General features: G+C 34.2%; 2 protein-coding genes across 2 annotated transcripts in view; one reads left to right on the top strand and one right to left on the bottom strand.

Moving 5' to 3' along the window:
- LOC124375216 (flocculation protein FLO11) overlaps positions 1 to 27,955 on the top strand; it is a 252,954-nt gene that overhangs the window by 90,386 nt on the left and 134,613 nt on the right. The gene's annotated exons all lie outside the window — the stretch shown is intronic.
- LOC124375217 (cAMP and cAMP-inhibited cGMP 3',5'-cyclic phosphodiesterase 10A-like) lies at positions 891 to 3,792 on the bottom strand. The gene has a single exon (XM_046833338.1). It carries the CDS (start codon positions 3,595 to 3,597, stop codon positions 1,219 to 1,221), a length of 2,379 nt encoding a protein of 792 aa, XP_046689294.1. The 5' UTR covers positions 3,598 to 3,792; the 3' UTR covers positions 891 to 1,218.

The raw sequence follows: 27,955 nt of genomic DNA, 5'->3' as shown, positions 1-27,955 counted from the left end.
AACAGAAGACCTAGCTCATAACACTTTAACAACGCGTGGCTTTTATAGATTATCAATGGGCAACTGTATCAGGAGTTTGGGGAATTGGAAAACCCATCAATTTTAAAACACGACAGCACATTTCAGAACGATCTAGGCACACTTAACCATGTAAAACTATTCTACTTAGTGCAATGTTATCTTAACAAGTGGACCGTGCTTGCTAATCCACAAAACTTAAAATTCGCTCCTTGGACGTTCATTTTCCTTAAGGACTCAGGAGAGTCTTAAAGGAAAGGGAAGACCTGTGATTTGAATAATGTAGACGTAAATCCGACAGTTGCAAAATGTTAAACTCCCGATTTCTAGCTCTACTTGAGATGTACTTGCATCTGAGGAGTTTACATGTTTACTTCTAATCACACTATCCTGTGTATGTCAACTCAAAAATGGTTGTGAAAGTATTAAAGAAAGGCAATTATTGTCACTACTCAATGTTCACTTTTATATCTTTCGGTAATGTAAAGTTGTTTCTTTAAAAATAGGATAAATTTCAAAATAATTAAAATTTTGTTATATTGGCATAATTTTCTATTCTTTGTGAAGGAGGAAAGGTAATTCATCAAACAACGTTGTAACAATATGCTTCACGTTCACGTAAATATAAATGTTTAAAATGTGAAATAATTTTTAACATATTGCAAACAAAATTTCACACAAACTGTACAACCTAGATGACAATTTATTGACAAGAGTCACTGACCTCTAAGAAAACTAAAACGATTTGTTTAGAGAATCCCTCACATTAGACATATTATATATATATATATATATATATATATATATATATATATATATATATATATATATATATACATACTAAGCATAATTTACCTCTAATCAAATTATTATTCGTAAGTATTTATTTTTATAAATTACATTTTTGGCACCTTAAAATTAAATTTTAATATACAGATTTACAATGTATTGAAGTACTACAATCAGAGAAGAAGAAGTTAACATTCGGCAACTATAAGAATATGTTTGCCGAGAGATTCCTAATTTAATTATTTAGTAGCATTTAACTAATTTAATTTGTATATTACATCCAAATTCAACCAAAAAGATTTTATATATAAATATAGATGATTTATGTTATGTAAAAATAATTGGAAAGTGATAAATATTGCCTGAAGGCTTCAGAACATACGATTCAAAGTGTGTGTACTCATTCATCTATTATGACTTATAAGACTCCTGAGGTTTCCACATGTCTTGATCTTTGGTTAGAACTAACTCTTTCCACTGTTCCAAAAGCAGTTTAACATTCTCCTCTACTGCAACAAACGCGCTGAATATATTTGAAACTACCTGCACGCAAGGAAGAACGACTACACTTAAAAACTGGATTCTTTCTTCTGGTATCATGTCGATGTCGTCACGATCCATACAGGGTAAAAGTTCATTTCCTCCTAGGCTCTCGATGTCTCCCAATCTGAACATCTCCTCGTGGATTCTGTCAGCGATCTTCTTACCCATAGGGAGAGGCATCGTCTGATCGGACAAACTACACGCGAGCATAAGGAAATTCTTCACGAGCCGTCTGTCACTCGGTTCTTGAAACGAAAAGGATTTGTTGTCAACAGATTGTCTCAGTTCCTGTATGAACTGGAAATAAAGAGTGATGTCTGTGGCTATGATGTTATTGTAGATCTCCTGTAGTAACACCTCGTACACATCCGTTTTCAGATTCTTAAATAGATTGCTCTGATCAATTATTAATCTGGCCACCGCGAAATGATGGTTCTCAAGAGGCGAGGACGAGTAAAGCTCGGACAAGTGATGTTTCTTCATGTGGATGAAGATGTTGCTACTGCCTGGGTGGTCCACGTCTTGACATAACGCAGCCACCATAAGAGCTCTCCGTTCGATTTCACTGAAGAAATTCTGATTACGGATTATGATATTTGCCATGGTGTGAGTTGCGTAAAATGCGTGAAGAAAATTATGGTACGGATTGGGCCTGTAGCACTTTTGGACTGTCAAGATAAAATTTTGAACGTTATGAGAATGCATAAACTTGTTTCCGAACACTTCTTGAAATAAGCACATCGTAAGTTCTGCCACCCTCGGTAAGTCTTCTTGAGTCGGAGACCAACCGAACGTGAAGAACTGGTCAGGACTCGTCGTCACACTGTTCCTGGAAGTGTTGGTTGCCTCCCGTTCGTGAACGCAGGGTTTCAAGTGGTACATTGCCATTTCTAGATTCATCTTGTTCTGCAATTCAGACTTATATACCCTGTTATGACTTTTAGAGTGATTTACATTGATTGCGCAAAAGGTAGAAAACTTTTCGAGCATCTCCTCGTCTTTTTTATCAAACTTAATTTCGTTCCGCTTATTAGTCATTTGTATTGCTCCGATGGCAGTTTTATCGCATATAATCGGTACACAAAGTAGAGACCTAACTACAAGCTCCCCCTCTGGACCCACTTCCAGGTTTGGGTGGTGCGTATTCACTATTTGCTTATTGAACAACACTTTGCTCAAAACAGAACCGTCCGACTCTATAGTCTTTTTAGTTCGTTTCTTGAAAAGCTCCTGATTGCTGGAGCCTTGATCGTATTCTTCCACGATCAAAGCACCTTTACTCTCCTTGTCCACCACGTACAAGTTACAACGCTCCGCCCCCACCACCTCTCGCGCGAGCATGGCGATGTCCGACAACGTCTTGTCCACGTCGGCGTACTCACAGTGATAGATGTCTGTTATATGGAGCAGATGGTCAGTCAGGTCCTGTTCTCTCATCAGCGAGTTGTACAGTTCGTTTTGCGTGATGGACACTCCCATCCAAGCGGTCACGGCCAGAACAATCTGAAGATCTCTCTTGGTGAAGGCCGACTCGTAAGCGCCTCTAGTCAACTCGTAGATGGCGACCAGTTTATCATCAGGTGTCTTCACGGGGACGCACATCGCGTATTTCGTAATTGAAGTTTCGTATCCCAATCCGAGGGGAAATCTTCCGTCCGCAAAGACGCTATCCGACATCACGTAGTCTTTCGTGAAGGCTGAATAAGCCGCCATCGTAGTTCCTTGTTCTATCTTGCTCGTCAATTTCGAAGTAGATGAGACGATATGGCGGGGATTTTGATATAGCTCACCTTTATCAGAATTTACCATGTAGGAAACCACGTTGTTCGCTTTTATCAGTGTTTTGAGAACGTCGGCCGTTTCGTGAATGGCGATTATCGTCTCAAATTTCTCCAACACGTCTGGACTAGCTCTCATAACGTCCGTTGACTTTCTGTCGTATAACAGTTTGACATCTTTTGTCTTCGTCGCCCTCTTGATCCTAGCAGTTTCTATAATTCTCTTCTGGTCCGTATATATGGTCTTGAGGTACGGTGCAAGAACACGGAGGGTGGCTTTGTTGGATGTAAGATTTTTCTTGAGTTCAATGTCATCTTTGTTTAATTTCTCCAGGCTTGCTCTAAATACTACGGGATCAGGGTAAAACTGAGGCTCGAGCAATTCTTTGTCTAGAGGCCTTAGTACAGAGTCGGCGACAGAAAGTGTGGATAGATCGGGGACCAAGTTCGTCCTATTCTCAGTCGTCATCCTACTTGCAACTAAACTGCAACTTTATACGAATGGAGGTCGAGTTTAATAACGTATTCCTGACGAGTATCAAGAAATTTAAAACTAATCGATAAAATGGTGGCTGTAATTTCTTACAATTTGACTGAAAATCACAAATATCCCCAACAACTTTTGGCAGTATTTAAAAATAAAACATACCAACAAAATAATATGTATCTCAGCTGTTCATTGTGTACATAACATTTAACTGGTAAACATGCATACACTTATGAGTGGTTGTATTATTTACTATTAATGTGGTTTCAAATAAAGAAATAAATTATAAACTCACTATGCTAAAATATTCAATCAAGTATACACTTTACGATATTGAATAAACGATCAATACAATAAGTGAATGAGGTATCGCCTTGTAAGTGCCAGCTGATGGCGGGTGTCGTAAAATAACATTGCAATGTCCAATGACAATCAAGGTAGTCCTACAGTTTAACAAGCTAACTCGCAACACGGTTAAGTTTAAACCAGGGGGATTCCGAGTTTGGTTTTAGTGGTGGGCCGCTTAAATCCAGCTTGCAACATCGAATTCCATCCCTCCATTCCAATACAATCCAGCCACATACCGACCTCGTAACATAACTTTGTATTAATTGGATTGTTAAACGTTGTCAGTCACATAAAGGGTCACCTTATGCGTCACCCCTTGGAAACAATTAGATTAACACAGTCAGTTCACAATACATTCGTATCTATGTATAATCGATGCCTATTAATGCCAAAAGTAAAATGTTCCCTCTGAATTTGGTCCATATCAAAAACGTACTCCACGTACGTATAACACTATTGTCAGATCAGAGATTACAATACCCGGTTATAATACTCGGTTGGCTCACACCAAACACACGTGTGTAATATTTCCATTTCCGTAGTCCAGGAGCCGAGAGCGAAATTGCATTTTATAGGCAAATAACCCGGGTTTTCTTGAAATATATAGAAGAATTTCCATTAAGTAGAAAATCGACCGTCAGCCATTTTCGTGGTCAAATTGGGAGACTGTTAAAATATGAAGCGATATTTTTTCTCAGGTCATATATTTCTCAGCTTGACACTGTTAAAAACCAATCTAGAGTAAATAATGGTTTAATATCTTCTGGTAATCACAAATGACTAACTTTAGTGAACTTTCTTGTGTCTGACGGTGATATAACTATTATTTACTAGCATTTACCCGCGACTTCGTCCGCAATGCCTCTGCACTGCATGCATTTTACATTTCCTGTAAAATCGAATGAATAGTTCCAACGACTTCAGTAACACTGGAATTTAGTGTCTGAGTATTGCTTGCAATTCCACTTGCATTAACCTACCCGTGACTTCGCATGCAATTTTGTAAGCTTTATACATGTATGAGTACTTCTAAGTTCAAGTGGGTTATATTTCCAACGCCAATGTTGAGTTTGACGTATTGCGATGATCATGAAAATCTGTCAAATAGCGTATACTTATGGCGATTGTAATTTAATTCGGTCTTAGTATTATTTCCATTTTATATATATATATATATATATATATATATATATATATATATATATTTATATTTATTTATTTATATACGTACACATGTTTGAGAAGCCTACTTCTGTCAAAATACAACTAAGATGGGTTTTATAACAGTCTTTAAATTTATATTGAAAGTTAGATGTTAACTTTGTCTTCTGTATCTAATATTTAATATTTGCTAAAATGTTAAAATAAAACTTTTACTAAAGGTTTTAATCTTATTAACTTGATATTTTCGAACTCTGTGATCAACAGCGGTTGCAGAAATAAGAAGTGTTGTTATTATTAATCTTACTCTATGTTTTGATCCTATAAATATAAAGAAACTGAAAGTAGTGGTTAAATTAATTAAGCATATGGTTGTGCTGTCATAAAACAATGTTTACACAGAAAAGTTTATTACAATTAACAGGCTCTTTCTTTTAATATTTTGCAACTTTAGAGACCAAGATGGGATATTTCGCTACTTTATAGACCAGTGGGGCATAGCCCAGAGGGATTTTCGAAACAAGAATAGACTCAAATTCATACCAGTTACTCTAAGAATGTCCGCGTGAAAGTAAAACAAACAGTCACTTTCCCATTTATACTATTATTAGGATGTGACCGACGGTCAATTTTAAGTGTGGGAAAGTAAAAACAATATGATTGAAGACAAAAATTATAGTTTCATACCCTTTTTACTCTCTAGTTTTGAATTCAACCACAATTAGTAGTCTGGCTATCAATTTTTAGGAAAAATTCATTAAACATTCAAGAAAAACCAGGTTGTCCAGCCCTCATTGGTAGTACAAGTCCTCGCCAGAGTGGTCAGCGACCCTCTGTTCAAGGTGAGAGGCACACAGTCATACATGGGAAAGTAGATCAGTGTCGCAACAACTCTGAGTGCAACACTTACAACACCACCTCCGCAGACAAGGTGGAGTTGCCCGCTCGCCACACCACACGCGCGCCCTAGCAGCATTCTGGGCACTAGCCACATCATCTTGTGGCTGGCGACTTCCATTTGAACAATGGCAACTGATTAGGGTAGTTTATGCTTTTCATTAGTTGCTTATCAACATCGTATTACGTTTTAAATTAGTCTTGTTGTTTTAAATAAAGTAAAATATTAGTACTTTAATAAATTACATATTGGAAACAAAGCGTCACCGTTGGAGTATTAACTTAATATAAAGAAACAAGAATGCTGAGATATAAGAAAACCTTGGAAATAAAGTTGACAAATTATTTTATTCTTAATTCAATATCAGTTGGTATATGTATAGGTTATAAAAAAATCTGTGTATTATTGTCATCTTAATAAACAGAATATTCGATAGTTGTTCCAAATCATTCAAAGATACCGATTCTAGGTTGGTAAATGTGTATACGATTCAAACCAAAGTTGTTTATGGCGCAATAGCACATATATGTTTTGAACTTGGTTCATTTCGTTTTTCAGCTTAATCGAATCTTAGTTTTCGAGATGGCGACAGTTTGCATTTGGAAAATCTTTTCCTGCTATTGCACAACATCCCTATAGCCTAAAACCTTAAAATTACTGAAATAAATTTTATTATTCTCACACAGTTTTTAATACTTCGTACATTTTAATTTAACAACTGTCCGAGTTTCAAACACAGCTATGAATCGTAACATAACAACACTAAAATCGGTTTTGAATCCTTTGTCACTAATAAACACTTTTTTACAAGTTTAAAATCTAGTAAATTTTTTAGATGACGCCCTCATAAAACTTGAAGAGTACGTTTTGTATCATATCTGGGCAGCATTGTGAGTGAATATGTGAATATAAGTACCGTAATATCTAACTGATACTGTGATTAGGTTTAGGAATGGTACCCATACTTGCTTTACCTATGTAACTTCAGTAGGAAACTTGACTAAATACAAATTTTCACGATATTGGTCATTCGCTTTTGAGCAATATTTCATCATACAGATTAAACCATTACATATATGGAAATTCTTAACATAAATAAACTTAAAAAAACTTTATTCCACCACGTAGTGACCATCAGTTCTGCCAAAGTTGCAAGATGGTAACCATTCATTGTTCGAAATTAATTTCTTATAACTCAGCTATTAAGCATGGTAAAATGAAAATAATAAAAATTTAGTTATTGTTTTTATTAAATTTTGTGAAAAAATAAACATCTATTACCATTAAAGCATTAAACCGTTACAAATTAAGTATTACTATTTACTTGGATAACACGATACTGTGAATATCGAGATATAAGATGTCACAATCACAAGTTCGTGTACTTTTACTCGTTGGAAGAATAGCTCGAACCTGGATCCCCTTTAGCGAAAAATATACACGTAACTGCCTGTTAAGCCTTGAGAAACCTATCTCCAAGCATAATTTAATGTTGCTCAGTCAGACTTCGGTGCTAATAGCTTCCAAATAGAAAATAAATACATGAAAATAACTGGCGATGTATCCAAGGATCTCTGAGGTCAACTGCGACCACTAGGAAGAATTCTCAACTCTGCAGACCATTCCGTTTGACTGCATCAGGTCTAGAAGCTTCTAAATCTTTCATGAAGTATAATTGGCAATCTTATTTGAGTGATGGGCTATTCTAAACAACAAGGAGTCCTAATTGATAAGTCCTTAAGAAATTATAGATTACTTTTCTTTGAGTGTGCAATGGTATTGTAGGTTAGGGAATTCGAATTTATGTTATGCTATTAGCCAACCACTGATTTGTTCACTACTGTATACTAATGGTTGTTTTAATATTGTACTGTTATTAAAATCATTTAACAAACTAAATATTGAATATATAATTATGACATTGGCTACCTTGCCTGAGTGATGACGTTACATTAAGTAGCTGTAATCAGCGATGGCAATTGGAAACCACCACCTCTTTTCAGGTCGTCATGTTACCAATAAAACGTTCTTAGGAGGCCTTGTCGAGTTATGGATCCTAACCGTACTCAAAAGGTCAGTGATGTATGTTGGGAGAGTCACTTTCTCCACACATCACTGTGTCTTACTTATTCGGCTACAGAAGCACATTACATTGACAGAATTATTAGGTCAGCGATAGACATTAGGTTATGCAAACTCATAGCCTCGAAATTTGAGATTTTTCGATTTAAATTTTTGCTCTGGTTTCTATTCAGAAATCGTGAGTGGGAGAAATCACAATTCCCGTATGCTATGCGGTCTCCTAGCATCAGAGCAGGAAACGTAAGTAATAATTTATTGTTGGTCCCGAATTCCAAAACTCTGGTAATTTGTCTTACAGCCGCAAAAGTTAACCTCAGTCAGAAATATGTGTTACTTCATTCCTTTATTAAAATTTTAAAGGCTAAGTGCGCTAAGAAATAAAAACATAATTGTCTTTAATTCACAACTGTTATGTTTAATAGTTTGAATGTTCCTTATGGTTAGGTGAAATTTTTTTGTGAACTAGCTCAGCTGTTAATGTCAGAACAGTATTTCAATTTAGTAAAATTCGTAAATATAATTGTTTACTATAAGAAGCCATATTAAATTTGTATTAGTAAGAAAACATTTTTAGTAAATCTAAAGTTATTCATATTAGGTCTACGTCCGATTGGTTTTAATAATTTGCTACGTAATTTAATACATACGTTTCAAACCATCCCTCTCTTTTCATAATAGTATATATTTTATTCTTTTTAAATAAATACAAATCTCACGACATCATTAAGCATTCATTAAGCATTTTTTAGAATTTATTAGGATTTTTTCTTACTTTCGAATTATCCTGTGGAATCTGAGTAAATTTGGGTCTGACGGAAGAAGCGACTGCCTCCCTCAGGTTTCGTGTTCAGATAAGCTGAACGAGAATATCGACTCAGTGAAAGCCACGATTGAGTGAAAGAGACAGGTCGTTTACGCCTCTTCCTTTCTTCTGGCGGTTTTAGGAACGTTTATTGAAACTTAAACCGCCTCTACCTGACTTTCCCTACTTCAATGGAATATAGTAAGCTATTGTTTGGCTGTATTATTGGAATGCTCATATTTGGTGGGTTGTAATGCTAAAACGGTTAGAAGGTAAACGCTCTATCATTGTGTTAGAGAGAGATAAAGAGAGAGTGAGCACGACTCACTGTATGAGTCTCAAAGGAGGCTTAGGAGAAACCTACTCTTGCTTTTCAACGAGGTATAAAACTTTTCAAACACTTGGTGGAAGAAAGTATGGACAATGAAGGTTCAAGAAAAGATTGAAGTTAGGCTTTGACTCTTCCATGCACATTATGTCCCAATTATATATGTTAAGGTTCGCACATTGTGAAGTTTTTCAAATTAGAGCTATTTTCAACAAGCAATGCCATTATTTTTATATAATTAGGAACATGAAAAAAACAGTGTCTAAAGTCAGCACCTATTTCCCAACATTTTAATTAGGCTATAAATAATGTTATTCCCGACTATACAGTATTTTTCGCAGCAGTTGAATTGTTCTTTATCGATACGCTCAGGCAAAGTTTTGTAGTGCGGCGTTTCTCAAGGTCTGCCACTGACCCTTGACCTTTAGCTTGCATATTTCTACTCTGTATTAGACCACGCCCTTTTATCCACACCTCAAGGCCGCAGGCCAGCTTGTGATGTTCGTTTCCCCGAGAAGAGGAGAGCAACGCTTATTTTGATGTGTTTACTGGTATTATCTGGGATTTCCCTACTCAAGGACGTGATTATTGTTGTAAATTCCATGTTTACAGTATTATTTTTAATTGTTGATTCCGCTTGTGCCTGAATGACTCTATTAATTTCACTTTGTAAGATTCTTTTCTATGTGAGATAAAATTACACCGAAGAGTTTATTTTAACGATACTCTACCACTCAGAGTTCAACCTTTATATCTGGTTCTCGATAGAATAACAACTCAATTGTTTACGTATTGATGATTTTATATGAACTATTTTCTTTCCCAATGAAATGCAACATATACGTTTACATTGTATACCGAGTAATCTTTTATTAAACTGTTTGTGTGCCTATGCTATTTTCAAAGTCAACTGTAATTATGTTCTATTACAAATATAGAAATAAAAGAGTGATAAAGGAACAGTCATTTAAATTAAAATGTAAATATGGGAATAAGTTATGGATGTAAGAGCACTACAGTTCATAAATATGACCCTTTTTAACCCTATCAACTCCCATATGTGATGTTATAGACGGCGTAATTCAGCGTACACCCTGAACCCTTGGGTTAATTAAGTCATTCTACTACTTAATTAATTAATTATTGTTTTGTTTATTTATTATTAGTTAGGCTATGAGTGTCCGTTCGTGAACTAAAAAATTCGATTTTGTCAATATCTCGATTTATTGAAATTCACGGAGTACAAATCGCGTAGTGCAGGTCACATCCTGGGACAAATGTTCAATATTGTCAAGCAAGTCAACAAAATTTTCTTGAGGAGAAACAATTTAGATGCATTATAATAATTATAATGGATCTAATTTGTCAAATTTTAATTAATAGGAATGATCAAATCAGTTATATAATCTAGTTTAATTAAATATACCTACAGTTATTAAATATATAATGTATGTTAGGTATAGGAATCTAAATGAATGATAAAAAGTCTGACTGTATTAAACGTGTTTCGTATTGATTCCCTTTTCTTGGTATCCTACTTAATCAACTTAATTCACCTTCATAGTGTGAGATTTATATAGAATATCCTACCGGTTACATGTAATAGCTGGTCTGACGATTGAACTAGACCCTTTAAATGTCCCCATTGCATTATATTGACAATAACTCCTGCCCTTCGTCTACGGATGAGGTCGTAATCAGACAGTTCGAGACAGCTATTCTCGAAGCTATCTCAATTTCGAAAGTGCCTAACAGAAACGACATTTTTCGATGTATACTTAAAGAAAACTCTTGTCCTGAAACAAGAGTTAAGAAAGTTCCCATTAAGAACAAGTTAAGTTGATTGCTGAGCCAACAGTCAGCCGATGTTACCGCGAGCAGCACGTGCTGATTACTCTAGAGGCTCGCTGACGCCTCAATCTAAACCTTCAGGATCCGTGTGACGCAAGATTTTTGAGCTAACAATATACATGTTTACTAATAACAACAATAGAAACTATTGAATGAAAATAGTACATTCTTACAGTTATGATGAACTCCATGAAACATGTATAACATTAAATGTAATGCCTAAATCAGATCATATTCACCATACAATTCGTATAGTTTAAATTGTAAATACGAATTCACACAACTGTGACGAAGGCTTACATAACATATGACCCGACAGCAAACAGCCTCAAACCATAAGAATACATACATTATCCGTTATTTTAAAATGCAAACGTAGTGTATACCATTTAATTTTGCACTAATTGCGATTTCCAAGAGTCAATAAAGACCAACAGAAAACTTGGTGCGTTAATAACACTACAACAAGACTATATCCGTTACGAGTTAGTATTTTTAACGGTATAGTTAACGGTTGTATTTTTCATTTATACCCCTTCATCAAGATTTCAAAATAAAACACATAATTTATAAATGTACGTTCGTCTAGCAGTGAAGAAGATCGACATAAAATACGACGCGAGCAAGAAGCTTATAACAGTTAAGTAGTATTCTGTGCTCGCACAAGTCCACTTTTTACGACGACAAAGCTCGCCATAAGCGCGGTTGTTATTTAAAGTCGGCCGTTGTGGCCATATTTCCTCATTATTTTGGCTGCGGGAAGCAATAGCAAGGTAAGAGTAACCTGTGTCCGACACCCTTGGCTAACGACATAACCCTACCTCGACAGCAAATATTTCTTGTAGAACAGCTCGGTATGCTGCGGCGGGCGGAACCTTTAATTTTCGCAGAAGAATTATTGAATCCTTGGTTCTGGTTGTTTGATAATTTATATGTCAGTATTATTAAAGGTCGTTCTTTCAAACCATTTTACCGGGACGTTTTTTTAATTCGATTATTCCGAGATTACGACCGGATTGAAAGGGAATTGATTGGTAAAAACTAGTCGTATTTCTATTTGTTTTTACTGATTTATACTACTGGCCATAATGTAACAATACATTATTCAATGAGGTTTGTGTAAAAATACAGAAATACAGGAGAAATATTTTACAAATTTTATTATATATTTGAATTTATAATGAAAAAGGTAATGAAATAAAGAAAAAATAAGTCGAAAATTTGTTAACTAGTTAACTATTTTGAGAACATGTTTAATGTATTTAAGGTAACTTTTTCAAATTTGAATTGGGATTATCACAAATAATAATTTATTTTGAAATTGATTTAAAGCCAAAATCTGGTACTTGTTGATGTTAGTTTCCATACATTTTTATTATTTTCTTTCACAAATTCAACGATATAATTATTGTTTGTTGTACATGCTCAAACACTTTCTTAAATATCTATATTGACGGTTTATTTTCTTTTAATCGCCTTTCAATTGCTACACATACTATAAAATAAATTTCTGTTTCACACCCACTTTCTTTATATTTTCCTTGGTAAAATAGAAATTTATCATTTAATTTAAATTCAAACTTTTTTAATTAACGGGAATAAGTAAATTTTGAAAAGTATTGCTTTAGTGTGCATGTGCATAATAAAATGTCTTTAAATGGCCGTTACTAGAACATAACTTTAAGTTTAGATCTAATGAAATTGATTGTATACGGGCTATACAGTTTTAATAATAAAATTAGGCTTTTAAATGTAATTAATGAATATAGTCATAGTAATTTTGATGTTTTCAAACATGTTAATGTCCTAAATGTTTTGTGTCTATTTCAAATATGATTTTTATTTGAATAAACATCATGTGTTTCATATTAAAACAGTTTCTAAAGTTTATATGATGGATTAAATTTGCATTTATCATAAGCAATGAAATTGCTAAAATAACATGATTTATGTATGTTCATAAATTATAACTGTATATACCTAAAAACCTACTTGAAACTTAAAGGTTCAAAATGTGGACAGCACTTATCTTCCAAAGCGGTTGTAGGGTGGAGACGTTTAAATGCTCTTTGGTTAAAAGTTCTATGTCGCACATGGAAGAATTAAAACTATATATAGTTTACAAATGGATTGTAGTGGTTCAATTACCTAGAAAACAGTTACACCTTGTTCTTATTTCTTACACTCTGCCTAAATACTTATTAACAACACATACTTAAGTTTAAATTTATGATTAAAAAACAATTTAACAAAACCATTACAATCTCAGTATTTTTTTCGAATCCATTATGTTTAATTTTTTATATGTAACTGATTAGAGCCTGATTTGGATTTAGAGCGTCCGCTAACGAGTGTACCAAACACTTCAAAGCTCGTCAGAGTACACTGGTAATGATGTAACAGGCTGTCAGTCCTGGTCAGTTGTCAGTTTGTACTTGGATGGTTGAGCCTTTAGTGGCTGATGTGTTCAATCATCTAAGGTTAGTAAGGTATCGATAGTTCTTTCACTAATTCAAACCTATTCAGTATATCGAATAAGCGTTCGTATCACAACTCCTGTTCCTTACCGTAGGTTACAAATTATATCATACTCCAGGTCAGACCTTTATCATTTATCAGGATGACAAAGTTGCCAATCGATTTATTTGATGGATTAGAGGCATATTAGAAACGGTTTCTGTATACTCACTAACACTTCTGGTAACACGTAGCTTTATAATGGTGTCTACTACAACTTTTATAGAAAAAATTGAATATAGAAAAGTAAATACTGATTTCAGCAGTCCATCAACATATCAAAAACATGAATCTTAATGGTTCAGATCTTATTATTTGTAATTGTTCTGTTAGAAATTATCTGTTTGCTAAGAAAAAATTGCTAGTTGTAAGACTAGATACATTTCATTATTCTCATCGTACTCCACTTTAATTACCGTACATACTGAAATATGAACACGAATATTGTTGAATACAATGTTTTTAATTGGTAATGAACAATGTCTCGAAACCGATCTTTCGATACCTCGATAGTATCAATACCCGATTGATTAAAAGTATCGACACAAAATCACCCCTAGTTCAATATGCTGAGTGATTGACAGACAACTCGCTGAGCGCCGATTCGAGGGTAGCCCTCAGCTGTCGAAATTCCAGTGAGAGACGTTAGCTCATTACTTAGCCCTGGAAACAGATTAAAAACCGCTTTGGCGGGAAGCTGTTTTCTCGAGTCGTTAACTTCCGCAGTAAACAAAGGGTAATTACACGATTTACGACGGGCGTTAACTTAGACACTGAAGTTTTTCTTACTTTGCTTGAACATTTGTATCGTTGTTTACGTGGCAATACGTCTACAATCACGTAATCACCGACATTAAACAATCCTCTTTGATCGTAGATCTGGTCTTATAAACCGTGATCTGGGATGATGTAGCTAAAGCTATCCTTGCAGCACATAACATTCTGAAATCGCAAGGGAAACTTAGCGTGTTTGTTTCTCGTAGTGCACCTAAATGAGAGAATAAATTATTTTTAAGCCAGCATTATCGTTCCATGGTTTCAGCAGTCGAATAGGTGGACATAGAGTAGTAATTTTAAGTTTTCCAATACGGAATTCACACATTTAAGAATTCATGATGTTAGGTTTTTGCACGGTTATCCCACGCTGAGAAAGTTCCTAGAAAGATATCCTAAAAATGGAATCCAAAACTATCAGAGATTTCAATTTGAAATTCTGAATGGAAATCCAATGCCTTTTGGTACCTTAATTTTTAGCCAATAAATATAAGTTTCAGTAAAATCAGATTTGTATTGTTTGATAACGTTTTAATAACGATTTAACATGTTTTAGATCTTAGATTTTTAGTTTATTTTTCATAGTTTGGTTTGAACGCTTTTAAAAGCTTTACAATGATATAATTATTTCTAAATTAAAGTTAAATGCTGTTAATAATATGTTTTATATATCAAATAGGGTTCCTAAGCAATAACAACTAGTAGCAAATTTAAAATGAAATGTTTTGGTTCGGATATATTTTAAGATTGAAAGTCATAGAGCCGCTTAAAGATAACTTCCTTGAAGAAAGAAAAGATAAAATTTGTTTACTGTTCCATGAGGAATTATAAATCCTTAAGGAGGGCATCTGGGCAATTTCTGTTAAGAGGTTGAATAAAAAAGGCTGAAAGTAAAAAATATTTTCTACAGTAAGTAAAAAAGCTTCAGGGTTTGTCGTAAGTTTTATTTATTTACATCCAAGGAGAGCGACCTTTAGTAATTAATTATATTTTATGAAAATTACATATTTGTAATTAAAAATATTACTGAAAACATTAAATTGTATATTAAATACAATTTTTCTCCTGTAACCTTTAATATTTGTATACTGTAAAAATTCACGTAACTATCTTAAAAAAATGTTCTTGAGGCCTGATAACTCCCCTAAATTCTACTGTTGATGCCGATAGTTTTTAGTGGAATAATTAACAATTTAAAATATATTTCTCGGACTCCGGAAATGGTATTTTAACGGCCCATTCCTAATTCGTTTTAAATCAAAGTAAATTATCCCAGGCGAACATCGATTTTACCATCCTAAGAAGATTCAGTAAGAGTCACTTTATATGCAGATTGACTAAGTTTATTCAATTTCCAAACATTCAATTACTGAGTTATTTTAAACAAAACTTCTCTATTAACCAACAGTATATCCATATAGAAGTAGATTCGTGTCCCCTTGCTTAGACTGAGTGTATCTGTGTATCATCTATCACTGAGTAAAGGAGAATGGTACAGCAGCTCCATCTATCGGCGTGGCGATTGTTCCCATCACCACCACCTCTGTAGCATCTCCCTCCGCGGTGAGTAATGTGCGCACATTGTTGTCACCTGGTGATGTACTACCCTTCAGAGCCGTATCTTGAGATTCTGGAACCTGGGTGGTTTTAGATTTTGGGGGGATTTTATCCCCCCCCCCCCCCGATGAGAGGACTTCAGATTAGTCTCATGAGATTTCTTTTACACATTGTTTAGTTCTGAAATTAGTAATTTGGCAAATAAATTGGGCTATACAATACGATGCTGTTGTCCATGTCTAAGATCTACGAAGATTACAATGGTTGAAGGTAGACCATTTTCGACTAAATTTGGCTTGTCAGACCGAGTATGTAATATTTTTCGTGGCGTGTGAAATATATAATTTATTTGAACCAGAATTGCTTCTTCACGTGATAAGCCTGGAATACAACGCCTGTGGCTATTAAACTAGGTTTGGACTTCTTAACGAAGAACATTGAAATTATAATATGTAACTTCTATTTATACATTTCAACTGCCAAATCGGCATAGGTCTCCATCATGTGCTTTCCCTTAAATTACTACTACCTTAGTATTTCTCTACTCAGACCTAACATAGTTTAAGTGTAACTGAAAAAGTTGGTGCTGTGCAATGAAACATTATGGAATGTTGCAGAGAAATTTGAGTATGTACATTGGTACTCATAGAAGCTGTTTCACTTTTGGGTTCAGGATCCCAAAAACATTGCTCTTTAACATAAAGACCAATTATTCTGAAATGGATGAGACATTGGGATATATTCCAGTTTATTTTCAGGAGTTTTAATATGATTTATAAAAAGGATATGGCTGTAGCATAACTGTTATTCAACAGGTAATAGCGTACAAAACAACAGATAACTGCTAGTATGTGTGATCTTTTAAAATTACAATCCGTGAATTTTATATAGAATACCACCCAACAAAAGATTTTTCATACATTTAGGTTAAAATTGTTTTTATATTTTTCTTGTAGAAGGAATGTTTGTTACATTCTTCACTGATGTTGATGCAAGTTTAGTTAAAAACTAATAACATATATCATCATGCACAAAAACTACGATATTGATCTGCAACAAGTTTTAAATTATGTTTTATCTCGACGTTGCTATGGAACCTGAAACCGGTATTGAAACTGGATATCATAAGAGGACTGACTGATTCCACCGTGCGTAGAGTTTATTGGATATCATCGAAAAAGATTTTGTTTGCATTCCTCCTCCACTGCACAAAGCAAACAAAGGCTCCGTATTTGTGGAAGTTTATAGACCCGGACCGAGTATCAGGTTTTGTAGTATTAATCGGATTATAAGATATTTACACAGCGCCGCGCCGGTTGTAGCGTGCGATGTTGTAGCGTTGTGAAATGTAATTAAATACCTAGTAACACCATGATACAGCGTGCACACGTTTGAATACAATTTTATCACAAAAAGTAATTTTCGTATCTATTTTTAATAAATTTGTGTGGTTTTAACTTGGTTGTCTTTTTTCTTCTTAATTAGGTTTTGTTAAACAGACTTGTCATAATGCTGATTGCACAACATTTTGAGTTATGGTCGAGGGAAACAATACTTAGATTAAGATCTGTCTTTGCTGCTCAGGAACTTTAAATCTTAAAAATATATTAAATTCTAAAATATTTTTAATTATTTAATTTCACATTCTTATTGTTAGGGTTGTCATGAATTCAATATACTGTTAGATGTTCAATAATTGACCATGTGAATGTAAGTTATGGGTTTAGTGCTGTAGGGTTTACTTGCTTAACTTAGCAATCAATTAGAGAATTAATATAATGGTTGAACACATTAAACACATAAAGATTGACAAAAATGAATAAAAAAATGTTTTCAAGGAAAATTTAGTTTAATGAATTACATAAAATAATATATATATATATATATATATATATATATATATATATATATATATATATATAATGAAAACATATTAACGGAAATCAACTGTCAAAATGTAAACTATATCAACTGATACAATTACACAACCTACTGACTGAAGGACTAATGTTAGTTAGAATCTGCACTTCATTCTGTTTTTCAGAAATTAATCAACTTATAAATACAAGACTTATCCCAAGACTTGTCCCTTATAACAGCGATTTACCTGCCATATTAGCTAAGGATGCTTCTTCCTAAGCAGTGGGTGCTATGCTCCTACTGGAATATCCAGATGGTTCAGAACGTCTCTTAGTGTTGCTGAGAAAGAGCAGGATTGTAGACAAAGTTCTGCCTATAATTTTTGGGTTCAAGAAATTTGTTAAATACTTTTGTGGACAATATTTTTAATTAATCACAGACCAGAAACGTTTAATGGCACTGTTCCATCCTGGTAAAACAATTTATTCAATTTATTTGTACATTGTCCATATTTCAGAGATGATCAATTATCTTAATGAACTGCCATTTTTCCATCCGTTACAGATCAAGCGACAAATATAAAAATTTTGATCACTTAGTAAACAAAAATAAACTGTCAAAGAAGAAAGGAAGTGGGAGGGTATCAAAAGGGTTAAAAATATAAATGATTCTTTTTCTCAGATAATATTTTATTAGATGAAGCTCTCAAAACCAGCCATCAGACATGCAAATAAATGTTAAATCAGCATCAAATAACTATAAAAGACTCAGTGGTAACTTCAGCTTCTTTATCTTGTCGGAAGTATATCAAGCTAGGAAAAATGTAAACTGAGGGAAAAACAATTTTATACTTTTGATACGTTCTCATTAGTTCGGCTTAAGAAAAATATCTTTAAAATGCCTTTATTGGTTTCTGCTAGGTTGTGTGCTGGTACAGTGCAATTTGGCTCTCGACTCCTGGACTTGAGTGATGGATTGATGGTGACTCAAATATAAGAGAATGTATTAAATAATTCAAGAGCTGCCCAATATGAGTTTTTTTATGGAAATAACGTCACAAAATGTATGAATATAAATGTATTGATGACAAGAAGTGTTGTATCTCGATATATGCAAAATAGAAACAGTATCAGATAACAGAGCTTCGCAGGTAACACTGATCTGTGTAATGTGATGCGGTGTCCACAGGAGAGTTTCAGTAATAATAATAGAGTCTCGCCTGTGATGCCAGTGTTCCAGTCTAGATAACCACCACTACCTGACAACTCTCCTGCATGTGACGCGTCTAAGTCAGGATAACAACCGGCAGTTAGACATTTTATAACTACCCATCTTGTATGCATCTGGTTGTGTAGTATCATATCAGTCGACACGCACCGTGTAGTCCGAATATTGATAACTACCATCAACAAGACATTTGCTAACTACAATATTCTGTATGTAGTGTCATGTCATTAAGATGTCGGGCCATGTAAGACCAAGACTTGAGTATGTTTGTTACGTTATTTACAGCATCAACATACAATCATGGGTAAATGATGAAGTAAACATGAATGAATATGTAGATAGGATCATGTATCTATTCTAGTTCATCAGATACCTTTTACATTTTTGACTAACTGGACTAGGCTCTGCGCTTATAGTTTTAGCATTCATTTTGTTTTATTCGAACTTCCAATTCCAAGAAAGCAGCTTTAAGGTGGTGAACCCGATTTTTGGTTTGGAAAATAGTTTTTATGTCAAATTTATAGCCCATTAGGATAGCTTTCCTGAATACAGAGAAAGTAGAACGTCTGTTTATCACGGGAAATAACAGGGTTTTAAAATGGGAAATGTGGTTTTTTTTTATCAAACCCGCATAAAAACTACAGAGATAAAAAGTTTTAATATTGCGTAGCTTCATGGAGGGACATTCCTTTTACTTTCCAAACTTTAATTCAAATACGTGTAATTTTAAATTATATGTATTCAAACCGTATTTTTAAATTTAAACTATTCAAGCAAACTACATCTTTTTTAATTTATTCCTTAACGAAATTAAATTTGTGAATACAGAGATAAAAAATCACGTGAATTGATAAAAAAACCTTGTTCCTTAATGATATTTTAATTTAGTTCTGTTATCTTAAGCGGCTATAGATTGAACCAAAATTTTATTTTTGAAACCCAACATTGATTCCACATCCTTCATGCGTGATTCAATGCTACAAAATATCCTCATTCTGTAATATCGTATTCTGCGCAAATAATCACATGCGATTAGGTTAGTGGTGTGAAAAATGTATATTTGAGAAATTCAATATCTGTTATTATGGTATTTAACGTTTAAAAACCTATTAATAACATTTACTCAGCACATAACTAAGAATACTTACAACCGCGGTATTGCAGACTATATCTGGATATTTTTCGCGATCAAGCGGCTCCTGTTCAACAGTTTGGTCAGCATGATGATGATTTATGCGACAATAAACAGGAATAAATCGAAAAATATTTTGCACTAGAGACTGAGTCCACAAGTTTGGGATGGGCATATGGAGAATACTTTAAGTACAACCCAGAAAGCAACAAAGCTATTGAAGCTTGTAGCAAGTAATTAAAAAATAGATTTTAGAACAGCTACGTGGGCTGGATAACCGGTTCGTTCATAAGTTGTAAGGATTCTAAAATGTACATTGAAAGCGAGTTGGCAGTTAAAAACAACGCGCGGGTGGTCGTGTTAATGGCGACCGGCCAACACGGTTTGGCGCAAACTTTGTAAAGCATACGTGAGATTAGACAAAACAAACCGGAGCGGTGTGGTCGGAAGGGAGGTTTAACAAGTGATTTATAGTCTGGAAGATTCTTATGGTGTGTTACTAATATATTGTTTCTACCTCTATCCTATAACAGTACTCGTTACTACGAGTTACAATACGATAAATGTAAAAAACAAATTATATGTTAATCGCATTACGAGTTCATTTATATGAGGAATCCACTTATATTCCCATTGTAATGATTGTGGATTAGTTCACCATGCAAGAATTAATGAAATAGAGTATAAAATAAAACTGCACGATAAATGTTTGCAAACATGTTTAAATACCATGATAGTTTCGGTTATGTTAATGGTCGGTGGAAAAGGTGAATAAAGGAAAACATAGAATGTTGCTTTTACTCAGATTGTATACTTTAATTCAGCAAAATTCCTTACGCGGAAGAGTTGGACGGATTAAGGGGAATACCCTAGCAATGTTTTTCTCCTGCAGTTCTTCTTAACCCTAATCCATCTAATTGATATAGCTCCCCCGGTCATGACTCCTGTTGCCAGAGGAGAGTTTAGACAAACAATCGATAGAATTCAGCGCTTTGTTACGGCCAGATCCCATTCTAAAAGGTCCTATACAATGACCATACTGGTCTCTGTCGTACATTATGACAAAACAGTACATAGTTCTGTCCTTGAGATCTTACTTTAGAGACAGAGTCTTCCTTAATTAAGAGTACCTTCATATTTGCTGATCTTCTCAGCTTCGAAACCATTCAAGCAGACCCTCCTTTTACCTCTTGAGTACTATGACTTAACTCAGGTGCCCGCTTACCACCTGAGTATCACCAATTAATTTAAATGTTCCCCTTACTATCACCCTGAGTGTCACCAAATAACTCAAATGTTCCACTTATCACCTGAGTGTCACCAGTTAACTCATATGTTCCACTTACCACCTGAGTGTCACCAATTAACTCAAATGTTCCACTTACCACCTGAGTGTCACCAATTAACTCAAATGTTCCACTTACCACCTGAGTGTCACCAATTAACTCATATGTTCCACTTACCACCTGAGTGTCACCAATTAACTCAAATGTTCCACTTACCACCTGAGTGTCACCAATTAACTCAAATGTTCCACTTACCACCTGAGTGTCACCAATTAACTCATATGTTCCACTTACCACCTCACTGTCACCTTTTTTAAGACCATTGCCGCGGCATCTCTTTTCAGTGTCTAGCAAATTGGGATGTGTTACACTACCATGGTGGTTGATATGATTACTATGCGTTCTGTGGCTATGCCTACATTTTTATGTAGCAACCTCCGACATATGGAAACCAGCTAAGCACAGAAAAATGTCGTACTTCTCTTAAACCGTATTCTTGTAATAGATACTTGATTAGAATAACATTGAATTTGAATTTGGTATTTAGACTTTCCTTCATTTCAAACCCCTCTGGGGAACTCTGAAGTGCTATAGCTCACCACTTCTTTCTTAGGTACTTAGGAAACACAGACACAAGCAATGACTCTAGCCTCTTAAACCACTTTCAAACAGGGTACGACACTGCGCTGTTACGACCCGGGATAACTTGAACAAGCGTAGTAACATCAAACCAGGAGTAGTGAAAGCTAGGAATAGTAGAGATGTACCTGGTCCACCGCGCGCCGAGTCTCGTGACCGTTAGATATATCTTTACAGAACACAATCTTTACAACACATCTTCACAAATCTAATGACATTAAAATTATTTAAATTAAATAATAAATAACTGATTTAGAGCAGGTTTTCTGTGACAAGACATGGCCCACATTGAGAGCTGCCGTTTATTCAAGTGTTGTATTGTTAGGCTATCCGCTGAGAACCTCAGCGGTATACCTTTGTCCAGAGAGTTCCGGGACACCCTGTATATATAGAGGAAAACAAGTATGTTTAATTTTTCAGGACAAATCAAGCAATACAGTTTTAGAGTGTTTGCAAGGTCTTATATACACTCTCTGCCTATCCATTTCATTCTTTCTCTGCCTATTCCAACTACGCAGTTATACACACTCAGAAAGCTAATATACTACCAGTACGTTAATTCGTAAAATACTCGTATCTGAAGATTTTTATCCCAAATCATGGATTTTCAGTAAAATAAAATATATTTTTTGAATAAATTATTATATAAATATTCAAATAAACACCAATTGCTGATAAACACGTTATATCTGTTATTACGAGTATTATGCATTACAAATAAAAAAAGCTTATATTTTAGTGACGTAGTCGATTGAAACGAAGTTGTTTCAAAGATCGTGACGCTGCGAGAGTTTGTGTAAGTGAAGTTTAACTCAATGAACGAAGTTTACGCCGGTATTTAAATGTTACAGCTTATTCTACCCGGGGGTTGGCCATGTTTCTTTGTAAATATTTCACAGACGTAAACAATTGTTGATGTAACTTTTCGTTTTATCTTTAAATATACATTTTGTAAATATAAATTCTGTGCTCTTTTCAAAGATAAAAGACGTACGTTTTGCCTTGAACTTCATGAACTAAAGGTTTTTCGGGTAAAAGTCCTTAGATCGAAATGTATACTAATGATCGCGATTCTAAACATTGTATCCCGATTGAGTGGCATGAACGACCATTTGAATACGCCATCGATTTATATTAGTTAGATTATATTCTTGCAATGATTAGTTGTTTGCTTACAAAATGTGTGGTTTTTATTCTAATATGATTCAGAGAAAATATATTTGAGTATTTAACAATAAGATTGAGGTATCTCTCTACTAACACAGTAAGGTACAGGACAACACCTCTTGTCAGGTTGGCAGGCTTGTCAAGGTTAACAGGTGAGGAGGTGACACCTGACACCATAGATCCAGTTCTCCACTTAGACACAGGCTGCCAACCTTTGTTTGCGAAACATTGAAAACGTTATTTATAAAACCCATTACTAAATGTTTTAAGGTTATTATCACCTAAGGATAGTCAATGTGGATAACAAGTGATATTCAAAGTCATATTCAACATGCCAAGACACTAAAAATGTGATTCAGACAATAATCTAAGCGGAAATAAATTATTTACGAGATCACCAATGTTGAGAAAAGAAAGAACAAGAATATTTATTTTGATTACAATATGAAACTATAAAATCATGAAGATCTAATTTTTCGTTAATGATTTTGTTTTTTGATTTGCAGTACAAAGATATATCTGTCAACTAAGAACGTGTTTATTACATATTAAACTAGTTAATAAAATTTGAATTATCATCGTTCATCCCAGTCACAGGTCAGTGTTAAAGGTATTGTATTAAATTACGTTCCTATTCAATTATATTGTAAGGAAACTATAGACTTAATTATGAATTATTGTTATATGGGGGAGAGTTTAAATAAACAATTGACATTTAGAGCAAACTTAAACTATGGTGTTTAAAAATCTTTTAATATAGTTGCCACCAATAATAATAATAATAATAATAATAATAATAATAATAATAATAATAATAACAAAATAACGAATACAATTGTATAGGTAAAGTAAAAAACCACATGCTATTCTATTACGGGTACGTTTACTAACAAAGTTATTCGTAATAATAAAATTTTTACCACTTTCTTACGCAACCAATCAGAAATAATGTTAATCTAGGTGTAGGCAAACTCTGAACTGTGTACCTCTCATTCCAAAGTAACATTTCTTGTAATAAACTTGAAATGTTCTGTATTGCTTGTTGTGAGTAAGTAGTGTTTCAATTGAATTTGTTATTATTGCAATATAAAGAAGTCTCTAAGGGCCGTTTACTTCTATTATACAATTATTTAAAAGTGTGTTACGTAATTAGCTTTGTATTTGATATTGCGCAACATAATTACTTACTAAAAAATAAAATTACTTATAAAAATATACTTTTTGACCTTATTGCCAATATTTCGAAATTATTCTCCAATACGTAACGAATACGGTTTGATATAATATTGTAACATATAAGTCTAATTACGTTTTTAGGTAATCTGAATGTAAAATTTGATCTCGAATTGCTGTAAATGTGGAGAGCAGAGGCATAGAATATACGCGAGAGCAAATAATACGTTTATTTCAGTATTTCACATTAGCTCTGAAACGAGAAGTTATACTCAATGCATTCACTATCTTTTATGAGTTATAGCCCACGTTAACGCTTCAGTTGAGGCTAGGTCTGTTAGTTCCCAGCCTGTTGAGTATTCGCAGCTCATTGGGCAGTTGAACCCTAGCTCACTAATCATTACATCTAAAACGAAATAATGCGCTAGAAACTATGTGTTAGTAATACAATCTAACAAAATTAAGCCCGGAAAAAATATTAATCTAAATTAACAAATAATACAGTAGTGAACAAATTGTTCATCCATGAATTTAATCGATTTGTAGCGAAACCATACGTGGAACATTGCGCTTTACTTCGTTTATGTTAATTATTAATCCTCAATCATAGAATAGAAATAAAAACTATATTTAGGTGCTTTATTATTCTATTAGTTTTAACTGAGGACAGAGTGTTTTTCTCAAATTTTATTTGTACACTTTCTATTTAAGCACTTTTATATATTGTGTAAGATTGTTTTATACTTATGCAGCTTATAAGCTTATGTTAAAACTACACATGTGCATGCAAGAAATTGTATCCCTTTTAATCAATGAGTAAATTTAAATTAAAGATGAAACATATCAGAAACGTTCCTAATATTTGACTCCAATACTTAGTTCTGGTCGTAACTCATTTGTGTCGTCATGAATTCAAATAATTTCTCAATCTCGTGGAGATAATATAATTCTCTGCGGTTCAGATGTAGCAATAGGACAGTTACAACAGTAGGCAGGTAGTGTAACTGTCCCACTGCTGACCGGGGACGGAAGGTACACGGACCCGCCGTCCTTGAGTCGCCCCTGTAGCGGTCACCTGAGGCCGCCGGGAACTGTCAGGACGCGAGCACGGGACAACCTTCCTTACACGCGGTGATTGTAGGCCTGGATCTGCACTGGTGGGTGAAATTGGCCTTAATTATTGTAGCAGTCACCACATCCTGCGATATACACGGTCTTGTAATGATTACTGAGAAGTTCGGTACTCAATTTGTGCAGAGGACGAGAGTGCGATATGTGAGGCGAATATACTTGGTAGGTACCACGAGGTGTCAGATTATACAAATATAGTGTAACATAAACCTATAATTTCTTTATTTAACTCCCATAATATGGACAATTGACGTAAAACATTCTAAGGCACTCTAGACATGGCCTGCACACAGGCGCACTTAGCGGTACATGCTCCACGAGAGGGTCTCTGTTCACTTCACTGTTTTGTAATTTGCATCTCGCAATTGCTAATAATCGAGTTTTCAATTTTTGTGTTTGCTTAATTTAGTCCAAACAGAAAGAAGCATTTTTCTCAACACAAATTTTTTGAACGCGAAGTGGATGTTTTGAAGTGACTAAATTCTATATATAACTACCTCTGTTCGTGTTTTTGTGGTAGTTCCATGGAAATTCCACTCGTATCATCAAAACTGTCTTTAAAGAGTTGGGTTCGTACACGTGTATAAATGAAAGTCGACGCTTTTGACAAGTCAAGAATCCATAGAGTAAATCATAATAACAAAACAATCGATTAAAAATAAATTATGAGTAAGCACATGCCGGAACAAGAGAGAGAGAGAGAGATAAACAAATCACACTGAGAAGTTTGTCTGATGTTCTGGGAATAATTTATAATGTTAGTTTGTCCCACTGTTATGTAGCGTAGCTCAGGTCTTTTATTATCTCCCTCCTGAACTTTTCCTCATCTATTTGTTTTCTTGGTACTTCCCAGATGCCACAAAGTGGCTGGTAGCGTGTATATATGACAAAAACAAGTGTAAGTGATCAATAGAACAAAAATAATTGATTTTTTGTATTAAAATCTCAAAATATGTGTAGGTCGGCATAATAGAAATCCGTTTAGGAAAAACACCAGGAAGGCCACCCATCCCCAACCATATTGATGAACAGTTGGTCTTAATGCAGAGCACAGGCTTCGGTGGGTTCAATATATTGTTTGTAAATACATGTTCCTTTTTTGAACAAAAAAAAAAAAAAAAAAAAAAAAAAAAAAAAAAAAAAAAAAAAACTGAAAAAATATAATTGCATTGTAGTGTATTAAAATGGTCTAATCAAAAGACTAATGTAATAACATCGACGGACATTCATGTTACTCTAAATAAACAGTATTTAATTTATTTTAATTAAGTCTTTGGGGAATGCCAAAAATACTTAAAAGATGGAGTATTGACCTAGTTTTGTGACTGCTAGAGACAGGGATGGAGAGAATTGCCACGGTACTATTCCATTCAATAACAGTGCCGTCAAGTTGCTGAGTCAGGCTCGGTTATTTCCAGATGACTAGTCCGCTCAATGTCCTTATGTCCAGAACCAAACGTAATATTCTCCAGGGACTGCACAGATTACTATGCTCTACAGACTCTGTGGTTTTCAATCTTTACTGAAAGCTCCTTGGATGTTTCCACTTCGAATACTGCTGAAAGGCATCCTTATGTAATTCGCCATAGTTTAAGCGAATGACAAAGTTGATAGCTATAATGCACTTGTCGTATGGGCGGATTCTACTGTGTTGCTCATTTTCAGATTCAAGTAAATATGAATACGGTTAAATCCAAGTATTCTGGAAACTATGGAATAGCTGGTGGTATCATTTGGTACCGACCCTGTTTTGTTGCACTCTACATCAAAATCCTGTTTTAAACCAAATCTTCTTTATAAATATTGTATCGCTAAGTTGGTATAGTACTCAAAAGAAGACATGTGGAATATTTGGGTTTTTATCTTAAAACAATGAATTTTGAGTAAATATCGTAAAACTTGAAACAAACAAATCAAGATAAGTAATTGCTAAATTTATAAAATTCAATTTATATGTACAATTCGCACGATTTCTGTTAAAATTTTAGCCAAAATGGAAATTCAATCGTTAAAATTTAGATCAATACATTTTGGGAGAGAGCAGTTTTTGAAATTTTAACATTTAAAATGGGATATAGTTATAACACTCTGATTAATATTGTTAACTGTTGTATTCTAGTCAAGTTTTGTTTTGACGTCGAGAAATCTTACAAAAGTTCGAAAAGACGTCAAGGAATGTACAAAGGTATTGTAAATATGTAAGCGCCATTCCGACATTACTTACTGAATTTGTTCAAAATCGGTCTAAATGTAAAAATATAACAAACATTTACTTATATATTATTATTATCGTATTTGTTTTGGTAAATACTGTTTTGTTTTAGTAGAAACTAAACCAAACATTCAAGATAATTTTCAAAACTTACATTTTGTATTTTGCCTATAACAGTATTCTATGTTGCCTCCA

The sequence above is a fragment of the Homalodisca vitripennis genome, chromosome 1, assembly GCF_021130785.1.
Source record: "Homalodisca vitripennis isolate AUS2020 chromosome 1, UT_GWSS_2.1, whole genome shotgun sequence".
Lineage (NCBI taxonomy): Eukaryota > Metazoa > Arthropoda > Insecta > Hemiptera > Cicadellidae > Homalodisca > Homalodisca vitripennis.
This window is presented reverse-complemented; position numbering and strand designations above follow the sequence as displayed.

Excerpts from the sequence above, each read along its gene's own strand:
- LOC124375217 (XM_046833338.1), bottom strand. The coding sequence starts at position 3,597 with ATGACGACTGAGAATAGGACGAACTTGGTCCCCGATCTATCCACACTT.